We start from the raw sequence: 20674 nt of genomic DNA, 5'->3' as shown, positions 1-20674 counted from the left end.
ATGAAGCTTCCAAATAAACCCTGCTTGAATCCAGAAGCTATTTACCCTACACCCTACAGCTTGCCACCAGGGTCATGATGATCATGGAACCTTTAAAGCACAGAGATGTTCCCCGGACATACGTTCGGAATTTTTCCAAGCACTATAGTTCCTGGCCATACAGGGTATCCTGTATATCTAATTAGCCACTTCAGAAACTATTCATCCTTCTATGGCCATCCAGTACACGTATGGCCCGGACCACTTTTTATTTAGTCCAGAGACCACCTGGACCGCTGCTTTTTCCGTGATCTACAAGTGAACAGTACCTCTTTCTTGAAGTCAAGCAAACATGCTACTGGAATATAATTAAGAACAAAATATCAAATTTATTTAGATGGATTACACTCTAATACCTCCTTAAATTTATTGTAAACAGGCTGCTAATGTATGAGTTTTGTAGTTCAACATATTGTCCATTCTGACAGAATTTATATCTTATAAGAGGATGATAGAGGCTGATGTTCTGAAGGTTTTTAGTGGAACCATACATAAAAAATCCTGAACTGAACACCAGCCAGTTTTTCATCTTCGTCATATTATGTTACTTTAATTTATAACGTGCATGAATCACCCCAAATAAAATTTATCTGGCTCTAAGACTGTCTTTTATATTTCCCACCACTTTTCAGTCAATTTTAAATGCAATCTGTAACCACATAACAGTTCTCACTGGATCATCTCTGCTTCAAACTGTAGTGTTGGTCCTCAAAGAATTCTTCTGTAATATGGTACCCCCTTGATAGAGGCATGGTAGATGGTTGCCCAGCATTGCCTTGCTATAGGTCTGATGATGATTTAGATCAACACCACTCCACAGAGATGACCTTAGATCACACATCCAGTTTGTTTACTGTTGTCTTGTGATAATGTCCTCCCTTGGCATTACTTGTGTCGCTCTTACGTGGAAGGTCACACCCAGTGTCCTGAATCTCGTTGAGCTCCCTCCAAGATCTATGTATGTAGCCATTGGCCCTCTATAATCCAGGACCAGTGCAGAATCCTCACTAAATAGTTTCTGGAAGTCTCACTCAGGATGAAAACTCAAGACAAGAACTTCCAACGGGGTTGAGCCTCGAAAGTGCATGTCCCTTCCTACAAATTGCTTTTATTTCTGTGGCAAAAGTATTGGGTGGTTGTAGTTGGCTGATCCAGGCAAAGAGATGTGGCGCATCAGGCAGAGTGAGTGAATCTGATCACGTGGCTCACGGTTTGATTGCCAGTTGCAGCCAGCTCAGCATCATCTAACTGTTGGCAGTAGCTCACTTAGTCTCCCTGATGGCCTCCAGGTGAAATGTTAAGTTGTGCTTAACAAATATGGAATTTAGAATTTAAGGCCAATGGAGCACTACAACAAAGCACACTAAGATCTCACACCAGATCCTTATATTTGTCTGAACCACGAAGGCCATATAAATTTCTCCTATTTTGGAAATGGTGTGCTAGAGCTTTGTAAGTAAGATATTTCCTTTTGTGTTCAGCATACAGGCGTATACCCTCTGGTCTCCAAAAGCCTACGCCGAATTGCCGAAGGAAAGGACCCAACGGAGTGGCACATGCACACATGTGGACAGGCCAATATGTTCGCCTACCACACGCTTGGCTATGACGACCTAGATGAACTTCAGAAGGATCCTCAGCCACTCATCTTTGTGATCGAACTTTTAAAGGTAACACTGATTGCAGTAGTCTCCCAGTTTCTTAGAGATTGGAGTGAATTTGAGCAAGTAAAATATATATTGAGATACATGCAAAAGCACTGCAGGTTTCAAGGCAGAATACACTATCCTAGTGTTCTCTAAAAGAGTCATCAGGAACTGTATTAAATCCTGCAAGTTTAGAGGGCCATTGTAATGTGTATTAATATCTTTAAAATGTATATAAAAAATTTAACAGGAGGAAGGACGAGACGGTTTCACGCCAGATCCTGGAAATGGGGTTGACCTCTCCAGGTGCTTGGCAGATCAAAGTGTCTAGGGAGTCTCTAGGGAGTCTTGAGCATTCAGTAAGGCTAGGTGGTGATCATGCTGCTATTTCCAGAATGGATTATTGGAGCCTATTCTGGCACGACTTAAGGATTTACATGTAAACGAACTTCACAAATTGAGGTTTGCATTGCTAATTTCACTGTTCTTCAGCATGGTACACGACGAGGCTACTAACATGGCACCTAGTTTGTCAGCATTTACATAGTCGTAGAGGAGAGAGTGGTTTGGGATTGACTATGTAAAAGTTCACAGAATATAGTCCCTTATTTACTTTTTTGTGACGGTGCGGCAGCGCAAAAAATGCGCCACACTGCACCTTATTTACAAAGTGACAAATCCGGGCAGATGCATCACTTTATAAACCCCTTCACTACATTATACGTGCAACAGGTATAATGTATGCAGGGTGGGCGTTCAAGTGCAGAAAAGGTTCGTAGAAGTGTTGCAGTGAAATCTATGAGATTTCACTGTACCACTTCTACAGCCTCACTGCGTCAAATCCTTACGCCTGCTTGAAACAGGCATAATGGGTGATGCAGGCCTTTTCCAATGGGCTTGCCCTATGTGAAATCACACATTGATGGAATTGTGTCTGTCACAGACACACTTAATTTTTGTGGCAACAGATACATCAGGATGCTTAACATATCTGTTAATCCTTGCGACATGGAGCGCCATACAGTAAATACCCCACATCCATGGTGTTGCGGATAGGTGCGTGAGTGGTCTCAGACAGTATTTGTTTGAGGCCAAGCATAGTAGACTCTGACATTAGGTTGCTGGAAGCAAGGCTAGCCAACGAACTTGATATTAAAATCCTCTAAAGTGAGAAACGTAGATTGTCTACTCCTAAAACAAGAGGAGCGATGCAATTTGCAAAACTGGTTCCAAAGCAAGTGGGAAGGCAATTTATCAATGTGTGTATAAGCACAGTGGGAGGGTAGAGACCTCTGAAGGTTGATTAATTATAGAGAGAGATTGCAGAGTAAACAAATGCACCATTAATACAGATTGAAGAATGGGTGATCAAGATTTATATTAATAATACAATGAGCACAGTTTTATTTAATATGTTGGTCAGCACTAATAAGGAAATACTTATATGTGTCAACAGTATATTGAGACGGCCTAGTTATCAAAATTGTATCCACTATAGAGTGAAAGAGAATGCCTTTAAAATGTATATAAAATGAGTGAATTTGCAGGATGTATACGTAGGTGCATTGCCAGAAATTGTATTATTTGACCCCTATCATCTGGTTAGGTTAAAATACCAAGATAACCTCTGCTCAACCACTGGTAGCCATGATAAAAGCAACAGGTTATATATCCAGAGAAGTAAGTTACTGTAAGGTCAACAAATTTAAGCCAAGAAAATAACCCAACACAATTTACCAAACCAATCTAGAAAAAAAGAGACATTTGTAATGAGCAGAAAACAGCAAGATCTTTAGAATAGGTTAAAGGGAACAAGAGAGGTACATTTTTTACATTTTTAGGTACAAATCAACAATAAAATGTAAACAACAGTTTATGGTTGAACAGGAACTAGGCACAATTTTAAGGCGACTGCATTGGAATAGCGTGGGCTGTCACATCATAGATTTTACCTTGTGACTTATCACCATCTGCTGGAAAAGCTCACTCTGGTAAGTCTTGCAACCCCTACTTCTCATGAGGGGCATCTGGGCACCAAGTGACTCTCCAGTCAGGTCTCCTGCAAGATTCAGTCTGCTGTGGTTAGCTGGACCATCTTGGATTCAGGAGGCCATCCTCAACCTTTCAAAAGCAGTTTCTGCCCCTTCGTGCCACCAGGATTCAGGAGTCCTTGAGGCCTTAAGTGGTGTCTCTTCCTTCAGCCAAGTCAGAAGCCTTCTTTCACTGAGATCGTCTTCTAAGATGAAGTCTATCCAGGAAAGTTCTGAGATGGTGGAAGAGATGCCTGATTTTTCCCGTAAACTAAGCATTGAATGGAGAAATTCTACCACCTACTACTAAATATTTTCTCACAGTCCCCCACCTCCTTTTGCAGGGCATTCGCTTTGCATTACTGTAAAATTACCCAGGAGCTTCTGAACCATTTGGTCACCAGACAGGACTATCTGCTGCTCCTTGGCCACACCCTTATGTGTACAAGCTACAGCCTACTTCAGTGTTAGCGGTCAACATGAGGAAACAGTTGTTGACAAGAGAAGCGGGCCTGGCATCGGGGACAGTCCCTGTTTGACGTGTAGAGTTGGTTGTCGCCGGAGTTATGTGTTGGCTGCATGGACTGTTGTTGTTGATCCTGGATCTTGAAGCAGATGCGAAGGCAGGTTCTCTCTGGAGATTAGCATCAGTGAGTGTTGTGGATAGTTGCCGGGAGATGCGATGAGTCTGTTTGCCATCAGAGAGAAACCAAAGGCCTAGGGAACTTCACCAGGAGCTCAGGACTGGTGCTTTTGAAGCAGGAGGTGTGCTCTCTGAAGCTAGATAAGGGTCCAAGACCTGTGGAGGTACCTTTAGGGGATCTGGACTCACTTTAGAAGAGGCCAGCAGCAGGGCCAAGTCAGGCCCAGGCAGCTCCTGTTGGTGATGGTCAGCTGGGCAGTTGTAGAGCAGGTTTCTGAAGCTTGTTGTGTTGCTGTAGCTTAAACAGGAGGTCAGTCAACTGACCTGTGAAGTCACTTCTGGGGATACTGGGTTCAAGGAAAACAGGCCTAATTTTGTTTCGTCAGACAGCAGGACAGTCCTTCTTATGAATCTTCTACTGGTCCGGGGGTGTTCTTTTGAGAGGTATATGGAGGATGCCCCCTTTGTCTACCTGGTCTAAGATATTGGCAACCAGGTTGAAAAAAGTGACTAGCACCTTAGTATACCCCTATCAGGTGGTCTTTATGCCCAACAGAAGCACAAAACTCTAACTTCGGAGCCTATCCTTGTGTGCTAGCCAACATTAATGCTAGATCGTTAGTTAAAAACACCATCTCCTTCTGAGAGGTCTTAGAATCACATGATATTGCCCTAGCCTTCGTAACAGAAACCTGGGAAGAGGCCTCCTCTGACACTAACCTACTCCTGTTCCTTCCCCCAGGCTTTAAAATCCTCCATGTGGACAGAGTGGGAAAGAAAAGGGGCGGCTTAGCGCTGAACCTGAATTCTAACTTTAAATCCTGTACATCAAAAATAACTGGGAATCTAGCCTGTGAGGTCATGAACTTCAAAGTTGAGTTAAACAAACATTACTCTCTTGATGGCATCCTTCTTTACAGACCACCCAACTCAAAGTCCCCTTTCATTGATGTTGTAATTTCCTCTATTTTCCTTGGTACATTCTGACCTCCCCTGCCCTCTCCTCCGCTTTTAGTATGTTCCACTGAGAGCTCACCTTAGAATGTTCACACCTTAGGAATTTGTGGAGACCGGATGATTGGAATAAAGAAGATGTTCTTACCTTCACTGCTTCTTCTCTTCCTTTCTTGGAAATTGTAACAATTGACAATCTCGATCATCTTCTAACTCTTAAAGCGGATCATCCCGACTTTAACTTTTTAGGTGATTTAAATTTTCACCTTGAAAACACTGCGGATCTGGACTCCAGTGCCCTTCTCAATCAGATGACCAGTGTTGACCTTCATCAACTGGTTGAAGGTGCAACGCACACCGCAGGCCACTGCTTGGACAGAATTTTCACAGATAACCCACACACAAATTGGAATGATTCTCTCCCTTTGACATGGGCCGACCATTTTGCAGTCCTTTTTAAAATGACTCTACCTCAAAGACCACACCTCAAACAGGCAGTAGAATCCTTTATCAGTCAACCCTGGAATAAAATTGAGGCCAATCAGATAGTAGCACGATTATCAAAATCTGCTCCAAGTCTGTCTTCCAATTTTGATTCAGCGGTCATGAATTATCACTACCGGCAAGATTTAGCCATCGGATTAGGCACACCTCTTCTGAACCATGGTTTAATGATATGCTCAAACTGCAAAAGCAAGTTTGCCGCAGATTTGAGAGGAAGTGGAGATTAGACAATAATGTCATCACCAAAAAGAAATATAAAGAATCCCTTCAGATATTTAAAACCCTCATTGTCAGTGAGAAAGCTGCCTATTTTACCAAGCAAATTAGAGCAGCTAACAGATGTCCCAAAACCCTGTTCATCACTGTAAAAAGCTTGGCCACACTGTCAGTCCCTCAAGACACCGCTGCCAGCCTGGAATTCTGTAATACCTTAGGGGACACATTCCAAAATAAGGTCAAAGCTGTCTATGATTCTTTTTTACAACAGTCCAATGGCCAGGCAAAGACCTCTATCCAATCTCATACAATAATACCTACAATAGAGGCACCATCTGCCACCATGTCCTCGTTTACGACATTACATTAAGCATGGATAAAACCTTACAATTAAACGGAACCATTAAATCAGGCTCTCCAGTCAATCCCTGTTTCCCTAAAATTTTACTCATATCGTTTGATACATTTGCACCCTATTTGACAGTGATCTCTAATCCTATGATCACTTCTAGGAGGTTTCCACTACAATGGAAGAAAGCATCCGTACTTCCATTATTAAAAAAAACCACACTGAACACCAAGGATCCGCTTAACTGTAGGTCTATTTCCAGACTCCCCTTTCCTTCGAAGGTGGTGGAAAAGACCATCACTTAAGAACTTTCCTCTTTCATCAAGGATAACTAAATCCTCGATTCTTCCCTATTCGGTTTTCGTGCACATCATAGCACAGAACTGCCGTTGATTATGGCCACTGAGGAGTTCAGACGGATTTTGGATGGCGGGGTAGCACCACCCTGATCCTATTGGATCTGTTGGCAGCTTTTGACACTGTTCGTCATGGGCTGCTGATGGACCGTTTGGCTACCATTGAGATCAGGGACAGACGCTCTCCCTGCTAGGCTTCTTCCTATCTGAGCGATCTTAGTGGGCCACATTAGGCAACTTTGTATTTCCTCCCTTTTCACTGCTGTGTGGGGTACCCCAAGGATCCTCCTAGAGCCCCAAACTTTTGAACCTATACGTCATCCCACTAGCCAAACTAATTAAAAAGTCATGGTTGCCCTTGTATCTTACACCGACGATACACAAATAATTGTCTCTATAAGTGGTTCTTCCAGCACCACTGCAAGTAGCTTTCAAAACTGCATGAGTCACATCGGGAATTGAATGTCAGACATTGTCTGAAATTGAACACTTCCAAAACAGAAGTATTACTTTTTGGCAATAATCCCCACTGTTGGACCAATAACTGGTGGCCTGCCCAGCTCGGACCACTACCCACGCCTGTCTCAAAAGCAAAAATCCTGGAGTTATTATGGACAATAAACTATCCTTTGAGGCTCAAATTAACTCCACCACCTGCAGCTGCTATTTTATATTAAAAATCCTGCGGAAGGTCCTACCCTCAATCCAGTTAGAACTTAGTAAAGCAGCTATATCCGTCTTTATATCATCAAGACTGGATTACTGTAACGCTTATTCACCAGCGCAACGAAATGTAGCATCCAAAAACTGCAGATCGTACAAAATACCACAATTAGGGTTCTCCTAGGAGTCTGTAACTGCCGTTCTCCCACAGCTACATTGGTTGATGGTAACAAAGCTGCTTCAATTTAAATCCCTCTGCATTGCATTTAAAGCACTCAATCAAATGGGTCCAACCCAATTAGCAAGCTATCTTAAACCATATATTCCTGCCAGACCAATAAGAATCATTTTGTCCACCATAAGCGTGGAAGGGTATACTCAGATGTGAGTCCCTTGCTTATTGCACCATCAGGATTCAAGCAAGCCGGGCCGAAGACGGCTGTAATGCCAGAAACCGGTCCCTGGAAGCTTGTTTCCTTCCCAGTATAAGAATTGGCTTGGTAGTTTGGTTTGCCCTGTTCCCATGATGCACTGGGACAGGGACAGACTAATTTGCATGTAGCCAGGTTCTGAGCTGGGATGGTGCAGTGAGCTAAAGAACGGTGATGGATCAAGCCCTGATCTCTTGACTGGGTAAGAGTATTCTGCTTAATTCAGAAACTCTGTCCATCACCACCCCCTTTTCTGAATCAGACCAATACGATCAGCAGAACTTAGGAATCTGATTGTTCCAAGGATAAAAAAGACTAAGGGCGACATGTAGGTGGGCTAATACCGGTCGGTAACGGCCGAAAATCAGTAAATTTGGCGCTACCGACCGGTATTTAGCCCTTTGCGATTTCAGAGGCTTGATTTAAGGATTCGGTAATTTACAGATTCCTCAAATTAACGAATCGGTAAAATACTGATTTCTTAATTTAAGGAATTGGTAAATTACCGAATCCTTAAATCCTATGTAGGAGGCACTCAAGTGAGTGCATTTTTGGTTTAAGGATTCGTTATTTACCACCAACTACAAGTTGGTGGTAAATACCGAATACCTTTTAAAAAGCAATTTTGTGCTTTTTTAAATGCGCCATGTGGCAGATATACATGCCCTTAGGGCAGGTATGTGTGCCACATGTGCACACATGCACCATTCAGGGGTGCAACAGGGTGTCAATGTGACACCCTGCGACCCTTGAATATGATCGGTCGGTAATAGTGAATGCCTTCCCATTCATTCCTATGGGCCTCCAGGCCCATAGCAATGAATGGGAAGGTGATTCCTTATTACCGAATCGGTAAAATTCGGTATTTAAGAATCGGTAATTTGTGATTTCCTACATCTAGCCCCTAGCGGGGTGGAAAGAGCTTTACAACCACTGCAGCAAAACTCTGGAACACCCTGCCAACCTCTCTGAAGAGAGAGACAAACTTGTTAAAATTCAGGAAGAAATTAAAAACATGGTTCTTTAGAGCATAACACTGCTCTTGAAATTTTGTCATCCAGTTGTATGTGTTTCAGATAGTGCCTAGACACCTCATGGAATTGCTGCACTTTATAAATGATTTGTTCATTCATTCATTCATTACTTAAGGGTATAAAAAACAGGAAGTAGTAATGGCACTAGATGCTACTGTGGCACTTGATATGATGTATTGGAACTAAATGTTGGCAGTATTAGACTGGATGATAATCCCGCCATTATTATTGGGACTGAAATGCTATTGACTTTAAAAACATGGACCCTATGTAATTGTGAGAATTTGCAGTCAAGCGGCGTGCTGTATTTGTGCTTAGTGATACACTTGTTAATTTTTGATCACAATATACTACTTGAGTGTTTCTCCTCTAAAGAGAGCACAGAACACGTTTATTGTGCACCAGTATTTACTGCATCGCTAAGTGTCTTGAAATTGGTTTTATAAACTCCTTTGAATACATTTTAATTCCCATTTGGTTCTCTGCATCTCAAGTATTCTTACTAGGGACCAGGATGTTTTTTGTAAAGTTATTACCCATGTACTCAGTGATCCTTGGTTCTCCCTTATTAAAGTAATATTACAGCTTTTTTATCAGGACAAGTGGCGTAACACTGGGTAGTAGAAATTGTGTGGATTCCTGAAGTTTCAATCACAGAAATGCATAGAAAATGTGTGCTTTTAGGCTAAGTGTGAGGTTTATAAGGCACTGTGGGTAAGAAAACCTCATAGGATCCACACAAGGCACACCACCCTGAACTCCCCTACTTGTCTAGTTTAAAAAAATGTGCAGGTGTGCTAGGTTTCCCTAGTTGCCTCCTGAGCTAGGCCCCAAAATCTTGGAAAAATCGGATGCATACTTGATGCATTTTGGTCCATTTCCTGTCACAGGCACTATGCCTACCCATACAAGTGAGGTACCATTTTTATTGGAACACTTATGGAAATGCATGATGGAAGGATGTTTCTGACTCCCTACAGATTCCAGAACTTTCCATCGCAGAAATGTGAGAAAAATGTGTTTTTTACTCAAACCTGTCGTTTGCAAGGGATTCTGGTTGAAGAAACCTGGTGAGAGCCACACAAGTCACCCTACCGTGAATTTCCCCAGATGTCTAGATTTCCCAAATGTGCAGGTTTGCTAGGTTTCCCTAGGTTCCATCTGAGTTAGGGCCCAAAATCAACAGCTACCTACTTTGCAAAAAGCGGGTCCTTTTTGAGTGGAAAAATTTGATGTATGAATGTTGCATTTTGGACTGTTTTCTGTTGCGGGCACTATGCCTAAACACACAAGTGAGATGCCATTTTTATGGGAAGACTTAGAGAAATGCTGGGTGGAGAAGGTTTGTGGTTACCTGCAGATTCCAGTACTTTCTGTCACAGAAATGTGAGGAGAAATTGTTTTTTAGTCAAAGTTTGATGTTTTCAAGGGAGTCTGGATAAAACAACCTAGTGAGAGCCAGGCAAGTCACCCCATCCTTGATTCACTAGGTGCCTCATTAAAAAAAATTTACAGGTTTGCTAGGTTTTCCTAGGTGCCGTCTGAACCAAGGCCAAAAATCCACAGCAACGCACTTTGCAAAAACGGGTCATTTTTGAGTGGAAACATGTGGTGTATCCACGTTGCGTTTTGGGACATTTCCTGCCGCAGGCACTATGCCTTCCTACACAAGTTAGGTGCCATTTCTGTTGGAAGACATATAGGAATGTTGGGTGGAAGAAAGTGTGTGGCTCCCCACAGATTACAGAAGTTTCCAATCATTAATTTAAAGTTTGATATTTGCAAGAGATTCTGGGAGAGCCACGCAAGTCGCCACATCCTATCTTTCTAAAATGTACAGGTTTGCTACCTTTCATTAGGTGCCGGCTGAGCCAGGGCCCAAAATCCACAGCTGTCCACTTTGCATAAAAAGGGTCATATTATTAGTGGGAAAATGTGATGTGTCCATGTTGTGATTCCGGCCATTTACTGACACAGGCACTAGGCTTACCCACACAAATGAGGTACCATTTTTATCAGAAGACATGTGGAAGCATAGAATAGTAGAATATTTGGTATTACTAATTGGATTTTGCTGCATTTCTGTCTTCCAAATGTTAGTCAGTGTGTAAGAAAGAAGACATCTTGTGCCCATTAAAAAAATATATATGTTTCCTTGATGTCCACTTTTCATTCTACATATTTCACCACATGAATTGGCCTGTACTCAGTACACAATGAAAGCCATTGTACTGTGCAGCTCAGTAGCTGGCTCTGGGTAATTAGGTTCTTGTAGAACCTACGAACCCTATATTTCCCCACAACCAAATGAGTCTGCCAAAGTTAATGGTACATTGCTTTTATAGATCAGCTCGCATGACAATATGTTACAGAAGAAAACATTGTTAAATATGGCTGTTTTTTCTACTCATTTTCAATATTACTTTATTTCAACAGTTAGTTATTTTAGAAAAACTTTGAGGGATTTACACATATGACCCCTTGCTGAATTTGGAATTTCTAGTTCTCAGATATATATAGTTTTCGTGATTCATCCATGGGTTACACACTGCTTTAACCACAAACTTGAAATGGGTTGAAAGCACAAAATAGGAAAAAGGGACCACCTGTTTGAAAAATGCAAAACTATCGTAAATAATTTGGTTTTGAGATTCAGATCTACAAGTTCCTGAAAGCTGGGAAGACGGTTATTTTAGCCCAGCAAACCATTCGTTGATGCCGTTCTTAGGAAAAAAACAAAACAGATACTTTTATCCAGAGCACTTTTTTCCTATTTTTCTCCAAAAACTAAAACTTTAGCTGTATTTTGGCTAATTTCTTGGTCCCCTCGAGGGAAAACCACAAAACGTGGGTACCTTTAGATTCCCCATAATGCTGGAAAAAAAGGACGCAAATTTGGCGTGGATACCTTATGTGAACAAAAAATATGGAGACCTAAGCACAAACTACCCCAACTAGCCAAAAAAAGAGCTCAACACTGGGGGTGGGGAAGGCTCAGTAGTTAAGGTTTAAAGAGGATTTCAAATTACATTTCATTTGGCGGAAGAAGACTTTCTCTGTCTGTTTCCAAACCGAAGTCAGCAATTATTAAGAGTGATGAGGTAACCCAGTATTAGTCAATGGTACAGATAACTTTACAACAGTGATAAACTACTTGAGTAGTTTTTCACTGTCAGGACATTTAACACTTAAATACACATCCTACCTTTTAGATACCTGTATGGCCTTTGCTTAGGGGTGGCATATAAGTATTAAAAAGGAAGATTTAGGTCTTTCAAAAGGTTAATTTGCCAGGTTGAAATAACAGTTTAAGACTTCACTACAAGCTGGCCGAAGAAGCAGGCCTGAGAAAGTTTTATAGTGCGACTTAAGTAGGTGACACAATCAGTATTACATTGATTGATTGATTGATAGGCTTCATTTCGATATAAAAATATCATAAAAGCTTGTACAACACGTATAAAACATAACAATTATTACAATCATTTCCTATTTACACACAGGGGAGGACAAGATAAAAATGTTAAAACAGTTAAAACAGAATTAAATTGACAATGTAAGCCTTCTTGCACGAATCAACCATGACCACTTTAAAAATTTTGACACAGCACAAACTGTCAAACTGGATGTATCCGACATTAAAATGCATAACGCCACTTTATGATGACAGGTGCCTACAATTCTGCACAAAGGTTTAAGCCATCGCCTCCTGGGTGCACAGTAGTCCGGACATTCAAAAAGAATGTGGGCTACTGACTCTATGCGTGAGGGACAACGAGCACAAAAGGGGGAAAACTGGTAAGAGGATTTCCAACGGGCGACTAATTCGCCTACTGGTAAGGTCCCCACTCTGAACTTAAAATAGAGGGCTCGATCGAGGGGGATGGAGATCATATCTAAATAAGGTTCATATGCCACAACGTCTTTGACCCTGACAAAGGCTGCAGTGGAGTTACAGTGACTTGGATCTGAGAATAATTTGGAAGAGACCCAGTTCCAGTACAATTTCTTGATCATAGCTTTAGGTGGTGCTGTTCTCAATGTCCATACATCGCCTAGCCCTAACCCCACTAGTAGCCGTTTTACATCCCTCAACCATTTAATCCTAGACCAGCCTTCCATGGCCATTACCTCTGATAATGATTCTGCATAGGAGGCTAATTCGGGCACCCGCCAAAACCGAGCCCAAAGAAGCAGGGGGCGGAGTTGCGCTTGGTCCTTGATCGATTTGCAACCTAGATCAAGTAGCACTGGGACAGTAGGAGTGCTCATCGGGAGAACCATCAGGTCTTTCAGAAATTTGGTCTCCGATTTTACTAGAACATCCAGGTTGCAGGTACCCCACAACTCCGCCCCATATAGGGCAGCGCTAACCCCTCTAGCTTTATAAATCTCCAAGACTGGGGCTATAGGTTTGCTTGTGGAGGAGCGTTGTTCCTTAAGTAATGCTCCACCCACCCTTTTGTGACCGAGGATTATTTTTTTGGATGTGGGAGTTCCAGCTGAATGAATCATTAAGGCGGATACCCAAATAATCAAACTCGGGTACCCTCTCCAATGGAACAGAATTCAGCGTCGGAGGTCGCCCAGATTTTTTGGGGGGATTCATAATCAAGTACTTAGTTTTGTCGGTGTTGATTACCAATCCCCTCCTTGAGCAAAAATCCAGAAAACTGTTCAGGAGAGTCTGGAGGCCCATGGGGGACTTTGAGATGAGAAGGGTGTTATCTGCAAAAAGCAGTGTAGAAATCCGTTTGCCCGCCAGGGAAGGCTCATCGGAAGGATTCCTTAACAAATGCTCGACCACTCCGTTCACATAAAGAGAGAACAGAGTGGGGGCTAGCACACAACCCTGACGGACACCCCTTCCCACAGGAATCCTGTCAGTCTTTTCACCATTTGGGCCCCAACGCACCTACGCAAAATTACCAGCGTGTAATCTTACGAGGAGGGATAAAATATACGGAGGCAACCCCAATTCAGACAGAACCTTCCACAACTCCTCCCTTGGTACCCGGTCAAAGGCAGTCTTAAGGTCTATAAAGGCCAAATACAGACTGTCTTTGCCCAGCACCACCACCTTCCAGTACAAGAGTGCCAATCTGAAAGCCTGCTCAATAGTCCCTGTTCCAGAACGAAATCCAGCTTGGAGGTCCGACAGGATATTATTGTCGTCCACCCACTGGAGGACCCTTCCCAAAATCACCTTCCCTGCCACTTTTTGGGAAGAGTCAATGAGACTTATTGGCTTGTAGTTGGCTGGGTTGTCCCGACACCCCTTTTTGAATATCGGGACAACCTCCGCCCCCTTCCATGATTCTGGTACTGGCACACCTCCAGTAATAGCGTTTAGCAATGATGAAACCAGCTTCCCCCACTTCTTGGGGTTAGCCCGTAGAAAGTCGCCCGGTATCCCATCAGGCCCTGCTGCTTTTAAAGGCACCAATGATTTAATTACGCCCCCCACCTCTCTGGCTGTAAAAGGAACGCCCTCAAAACCCCCTATAGGGTTAGCCATAGGGAGGGTGGAATTTGACGTCACCGTAATAGGGGTATAGAGAGAAGAGAAGTGATCGAACCAGTTCTGGGCCGGAATATTACACGTCAGCAAAGTGCTATCTGGCCTGTCCCTAGTTCTAATAAGGTTCCAGAAGCTTCTGGCATCCCTGCCCGTACTTGCTGCCATGAGATCCACCCAGAACCTGTCCTCCCATTCCCTCTTTGCTGCAGAAGTAGTCTTAGTGTACTCTTTCCTGGCCAGTCTGATTGCAGGCAGGGATTTGCTTTTAACAGCACTAATCAGGGCATTTTTCAACCCCCTACATTTTTGAGTATACCAACCCGGCGTTTTGGCGGCTTCTTGCACTTACCAGTACGTGAGGACTTGTTTGGGAGAATGAAAAGATCACTCAAGGCCTTAGTTGTGTCACAAAAAAGCACTGTGACCTCTCCGGACTGGGTGATCAACAAATCCAATTTGGACTGGGCTGTATCTAGAACTGCCCCAATAGCTAACATTTTCTCTTCATCTAAGATGAGCTTGCTCCAACTCAAGCGTCTGCCACAGTTGGAAGGATATACTGCCTGGGGGGTAGGCGCTGAATGAAGCGTAAGCGCCCCCTGATTCCCGCTCCACAAAGGACGAAGTGCAAGAGAGAGTAGGTTGTGATCACTCTCAACTGAAGGGAGTACCGCCATATCCTGCAAAAAGGTCCACAAATTAATTTTACGTCAAGGAGAATATAATCAATCCTGGACGTGTGGTGCGCCCTGTTGTAAGTATGGGCTCCAGAAGGATCTGACATTGTCCTTCCGTTAACAGCCCTAAGGCCGAATTCCATATTTAGGGAGTTAATTTGGATCGCCACTTGAGACCATCTCCTGATGGGAGGTATAGTTAGAGCTGGTATCCCTCTCCTAATATCTTCATCGGCGGTTCCCAAGGTGTCCTCCAGCCCTAGGGGCTCAAACGTGCAATTTAGGTCCCCTGCGACCAGGACATGGGAACTAATGGGGTGCTGCCTAAGCAAAGACTCCAGCTCTGCTACTATAGGTGAATGTGAGCCTCCCTTCGTGCCCCTGGCGTAGATATTAATGATGTCCAAAGTCAGCCCTCTCCTTGGTCCCTTCATTGATATACTCAGTAAATCTGGTGAATTTGAAACGTGCTGAGTGACTTGACAACCAAGTGAAATGGCAACCCATATAAGGAGACCTCCTGAGGGGCGGCCCTTCCCCGAGAGGACACTGCTGGTACAAAGAAGGAAGAATAGCCTACCTTGTGACAAAGCTCCCTACTCCAGGTTTCTTGGAAAATGCAAATAGAGTAGCCTTCCACAAGGGTGTTCCAATCGGGTAGAGCCAGCTTCCTCAGAATACCCGCAACGTTCCAGCTGAGAATCCTTAAATCAGGATCCGCAACAGCAGGCTCACCGCGGGATTCGGGGCTGGATACTCCCTCCCTTTTGGGTGGAGTCCAGAGTGCCCTTTCTCCTTGATGGAACCCAACAACCAGGTTGAGATCCTGAATTGGGCGACTACATACAACAGGTGTAAGAGACGGGCTAGCCTTACCAGAGCCTGGAACATAGGGCACTGGCACAGAACCCGGGTTTGGGGGCGAGAAATGCACCCCAGGGGTGTCGTTTCAATATCCTGACATCCTCCCGTATGGTCCATACCAAGCTGATGTCTGTAGAGGCAGAGGGATGTAGTGATTCTTGGGAGGGATAAAGTTATGCTTCCATCTTCCTCCCAGGTGGATACCACTTAAATTGCCTACAGATCTCGGGTAGAAGTAGGTCAAATCTACTACCCCAATGCCCGCACCAACAGTCCCCAGATTCTGGTTGCAAATTGTTTGGGCAACCCTAACATCCTTGAAGTTAACCACCACACAGTCACCCTCAAACTGCTTATGCCCGTAGCCTACCAACCCTACCCTTCTGACACCAAGGATCAAGCCATCGAGTTCCCTAGGAAGGGGTCTATTTATCCTTAGCCAATGCATGGTTTTATTTTTTAGCATTTGGTAGGATTCTTGCTGGTCAGCCTTCAAGGGTGGTACGTTAATGAGAATGGCAACATAGGGCTGACAGTCTGGTGGTAGTTCCATGGGCGGTATTCTAGGGGCCTCTCTGGGAGGGAACACATCAGGCTGGATACCAGGTAGAGGAATGGAGCTAATTCTCCTTGGTTGTACTTTCTCAAGACTTTTGCTAGTGCCAGAGTTTCTGGGGTTGACATGGCTGTTTTTTCCAGGAGCCTCGGACGCACAAGCTTCTTAACAGGAGCACTACTGGCCTTTGTAGTGTTTGGATGGTCTGTAGCACTCATTAAGCTCGTTGCGGCCAACCTAGAATTCCGAACACCCCGTTAGAGACCACATTGGGTACAGCATAGACATTTACTGCTGCCACCCCTTTGGCCGTTCCCGTTACAATAGATAGGTCCTGTGGGGATATGGGGCTCGTCCGAGAAGCAGATTCCCCCCCCCTGGAACATCCTCCCTAGTTCTAGAGTGTAGCTTGATGAGAGATTTTAAGGAGTAGAAGTTATCCAGGGTTACCTGCTCAAACCTGTCCAACCGCTCAACCAGTCCTTTGACTCTCTCTAAGACAGGGATCAGCAAAGATTTCAGCATTTTCTCTATTAAAGCAGTAGAGGGGATCTCATAGGGAGGGGGCTCGGCAGAGTCTATAGACGGATCATCACCTGGCTTAGTTACTATATCGCCGGGGGATGCACCCTCCTTGACCCCCTGGAGGCAACTTACACCCGGCCCTACACCCTTATGGATCGCACCCTCCCTAGTGCCAAGTCTCCTAATTTTCTTATAGGGTTTGGGACGACAACTTTTACGCGGGCTAGAAGTCCTTTTCCTTTTGGTATGGACTGATCTATTCACTACCAGTGATGCCGGAGGTGGTGGAAGGAGCGGAACCCCATGACTGGGAGGGGTGCTAGGAGGGAGCAAGGGGACGGGGGCATTACTGGACTGCAAGACCAGAGCGTCCTCTTCTATAAGTGGGGCTAAATCTGGCGTACCCTCCAGCGTGTCAGAACTGGTCCTAGGTGCAGCCACCCGTGGATGGTCAAAGGGGAAAGGATCATTCTCCACAGGATCAGTTGCGCATGCTAAAGGAAGAACTTGCGCCAAGGAGCCTGATTCCAACTGCTTCTCTGGGGGTTTTTTAAGGAGTTCAATGGATAAGCGGCGCTCAGCGCGTCTCTCAGCCAGGGCAATTTCTCTATCTATCTCTCGACTAGCCCAGACAAAATATTTATCTAAGGGTCCTAGTATTGAAACCCCTACAGTAGAGGGTAAGCGATTTGGAGTACACATAGACATAATGTAGCCAACAATAAATGATAAGTAAGACTTAGAGAATATGGGCCGCTTTGTCGAAAGTCCCAAAAATGTAATGGACCGTTCCACTAACAGATGGTGACGTTGAACAGAAAACAACTCACTGTGTCGTAGTCCAGAAAACAGGAGGAGGTCCTAAGCCAGATGTTAGGGGATAGGCCCAGCCCAGCCTCCTGCAGCCCCTGACGGCCACAGACGGCCCGCCCTTTGCCCGGGCTTAGCCCGGCGCACGCCCGCGCTCGTCCCGCGGGCCGCGTGAAGGGGAGATGGGAAATAGAGGAGGTGGTGGGCGGGAAGAGGGCGTCTACAGGTCCAGGTGCGGCTAGTTGGATCACGCACTGGCCTGTGGTCCTCGCAGTCCCTCCAACAAACGGTGAAATCTCCTGCACAATTCCGCTATCAGGACAGAGCCCAGCCGGGGTTTAGCGACCAAGTCCCCAGTCTTTCACAGGAACAGCTTTCTCAACCTAAATGTAGGCTGCGAGCGGCACCCAGTATTACAGCCCACTAGCAGTATTTAATTTTCAGGCTGTATGTGCATGTAGTACCATTTACTAGTGACTTATAAGTAAATTAAATGTACCAAACAGATGTATGCTATTTGTACCATGTTTAATAGAAAGAGCCAATCAACTTTAACACTGGTCAGCAGGAGTAAAGTCCTAAAAGCCAACAAAAACAGGTTCAGCAAAGAAAGGCAGAAATGTCGATTCTCCAATTAGCATGCAGAGAGAATCTTGATTTCATTAAAGACAACGGAGGCTGACATTATGCAATAACTTTTATTGCTGCCCAAGATATGCAGCCCTTTAAAGTGTAACAATTACACCATAAATAAAACATTCCACAGAACATAGACAAGTGTCATAACAACCAAATAACTTCCTCTTAGAGCTGCGAAGGAAAGGACTGTAGTTTCAAAATCTTCCATCATCAAAATAAAAGGATTATAAAGAAGCCGAATCTGAAAAGGGAAAAAAACAAAATGAGTAATACTTGTCTCGGAAGGTAGAAAAGATTAAATGCAAAAGACATATTAATCAACATTCAAGGATATAGTTAATAAAACATCCACCAGGGAGTGGTGGGAGGGATAATGTCAGCCTCCGTTGTCTTTAATGAAATCAAGATTCTCTCTGCATGCTAATTGGAGAATCAACATTTCATTACAAGACCGGAGGCTACATTATGCAAGTTCAAAGCTTCTCAATGCAACATTGCTAACATGTTCAACAGGTTTAAGGTAAAATTTAACAAAAGTTGAGGCATTAGACCAATCTGCTGCTTTCAGGATATCAGAAAGGGATCCCCCACCCCAAAATACTTTGCTCGCCATAGCGCCACAAGAGGAGTGTGCGCCAAACTTAGATAAATCTACTCCAGCCTCAAACATAACAGTTCTTACCCACCTGGCAATTTTCGCGGAAGAGACCGCTTTATAAGGTTTGATAAAAGAAATCAACAATTGATTTTCATTACAAGGTCTAAAAATACTCATTTTCTGATCATATGCTTTCATACAACTTACCACACACAGTTTAGGAGAATCTAAAAAATAAGGGTAAAATATGTTCTCAGACATGGTCTTGGTTCTTTTCCATATCTCGAATAATACTCCATCAAGAGAATAAAATCTATTACATATTTCTAAAGCCTTAACATCAGATACTCTCCTGAAAGAGATTAAACAAAGTAAAGTAGCTAGTTTAATGGACAATTGTTTTCTTGTAAGGGAACAATTGTCCGGCCAGGATGAAAAAAGGTCAAAAATAACATTAACGTTCCACAAGGAACTATATTTGGGTTTAGGAGGACGTTTCAGTCTTATACCTTTCATTACCCTACGAATCAAAGGATCGGTACCAATAGAAAAGTCGTTCAACAAGGAATGACCTGCAGAAATTGCCGATCTATAGCAATTAACTGTTCTATAACAAAGGCCTGAATTAAAAAGGTCCGCTAAAAAGTTAGCAACATCCACTACAGGTGCTTCCACGGGATCCACATTCCGTTCCATGCACCAACTACACCATCTTTTCCAAGCACTGGTATATCTTCTCCTTGTTCCGGGAGCCCATGATTAATCCAAAAGGTTCTTAGCCTGCCCCGAAAGGCCTGAGTATCTTGCAGAACCCCTGAAATCTTCCAGACAAGAAGGTTCATGTTTCCTTCTAAGAGAAGAGGATGAAAGTCTCCTTCTAGACCCAGGAGGAGATCCAAATTCCCTGGAATAAAAAACGAGGAACTTCCATCGCCAAATCCATCCCACCTGGGAACCAAATTTGGGAATTCCAAAAAGGAGTAATCAGAACAACCCGGCATTGCTCTGAATGAACTTTCAGAAGGACTCTTTGGATTAGAGCGAAAGGAGGGAAGGCATAACAATTGAGAGTGTTCCAAGGTTGGAGAAGAGCGTCCACTGCCAATGCAAATGGGTCTGGTCTCCAACTGAAATAACGATCTATTTGAAACGTGAGTCTGCTGGCAAAGAGATCTATTTCGAAAGGACCCCATAAATCCTGAATTTTCTTGAAAATCAGAGGATTCAACTTCAATCGCTTGCGTCCCTCAGGAACCTTGAGTTCCAATCTGCCCTGGTATTCAGATAGCCCGGAAGGAATTCTGCTCTCAACGTAATTTTCTGGTTCCAGCAGAAATACCAAATTTTCTTGGCTAGATCTGCCACAAGAGAAGATTTTGCTCCTCCCAAACGGTTGATGTAGGAGACGGCAGTAAAATTGTCTAATTTGATCAAGACTACACTGTTCTTCAAAATTGATTTGAAACTCATAAGAGCATTCAGGCTCGCCATCATCTCTAAACAATTTATGTGTAAAGATAGTTCTTCTTGGGACCATTTTCCACCTGTTTCTAAATTTCCCAATCTGGCACCCCAGCCAAAATTGCTTGCGTCGGATTCCAAAATGTGGTCCGGCGTAT

At 43.7% G+C, this 20674-nt stretch overlaps 1 protein-coding gene across 1 annotated transcript in view; it reads left to right on the top strand.

Moving 5' to 3' along the window:
• Positions 1-20674, top strand: part of AIPL1 (AIP like 1 HSP90 co-chaperone) — a 316559-nt gene that overhangs the window by 79040 nt on the left and 216845 nt on the right. The window contains exon 3 of the mRNA XM_086958475.1: positions 1521-1709. Coding sequence (XP_086814601.1) covers positions 1521-1709 — 189 coding nt within the window. The remainder of the gene's footprint in view (positions 1-1520; positions 1710-20674) is intronic.

The sequence above is a fragment of the Lissotriton vulgaris genome, chromosome 2_1 (assembly GCF_964263255.1).
Source record: "Lissotriton vulgaris chromosome 2_1, aLisVul1.2, whole genome shotgun sequence".
NCBI lineage: Eukaryota > Metazoa > Chordata > Amphibia > Caudata > Salamandridae > Lissotriton > Lissotriton vulgaris.
This window is presented reverse-complemented; position numbering and strand designations above follow the sequence as displayed.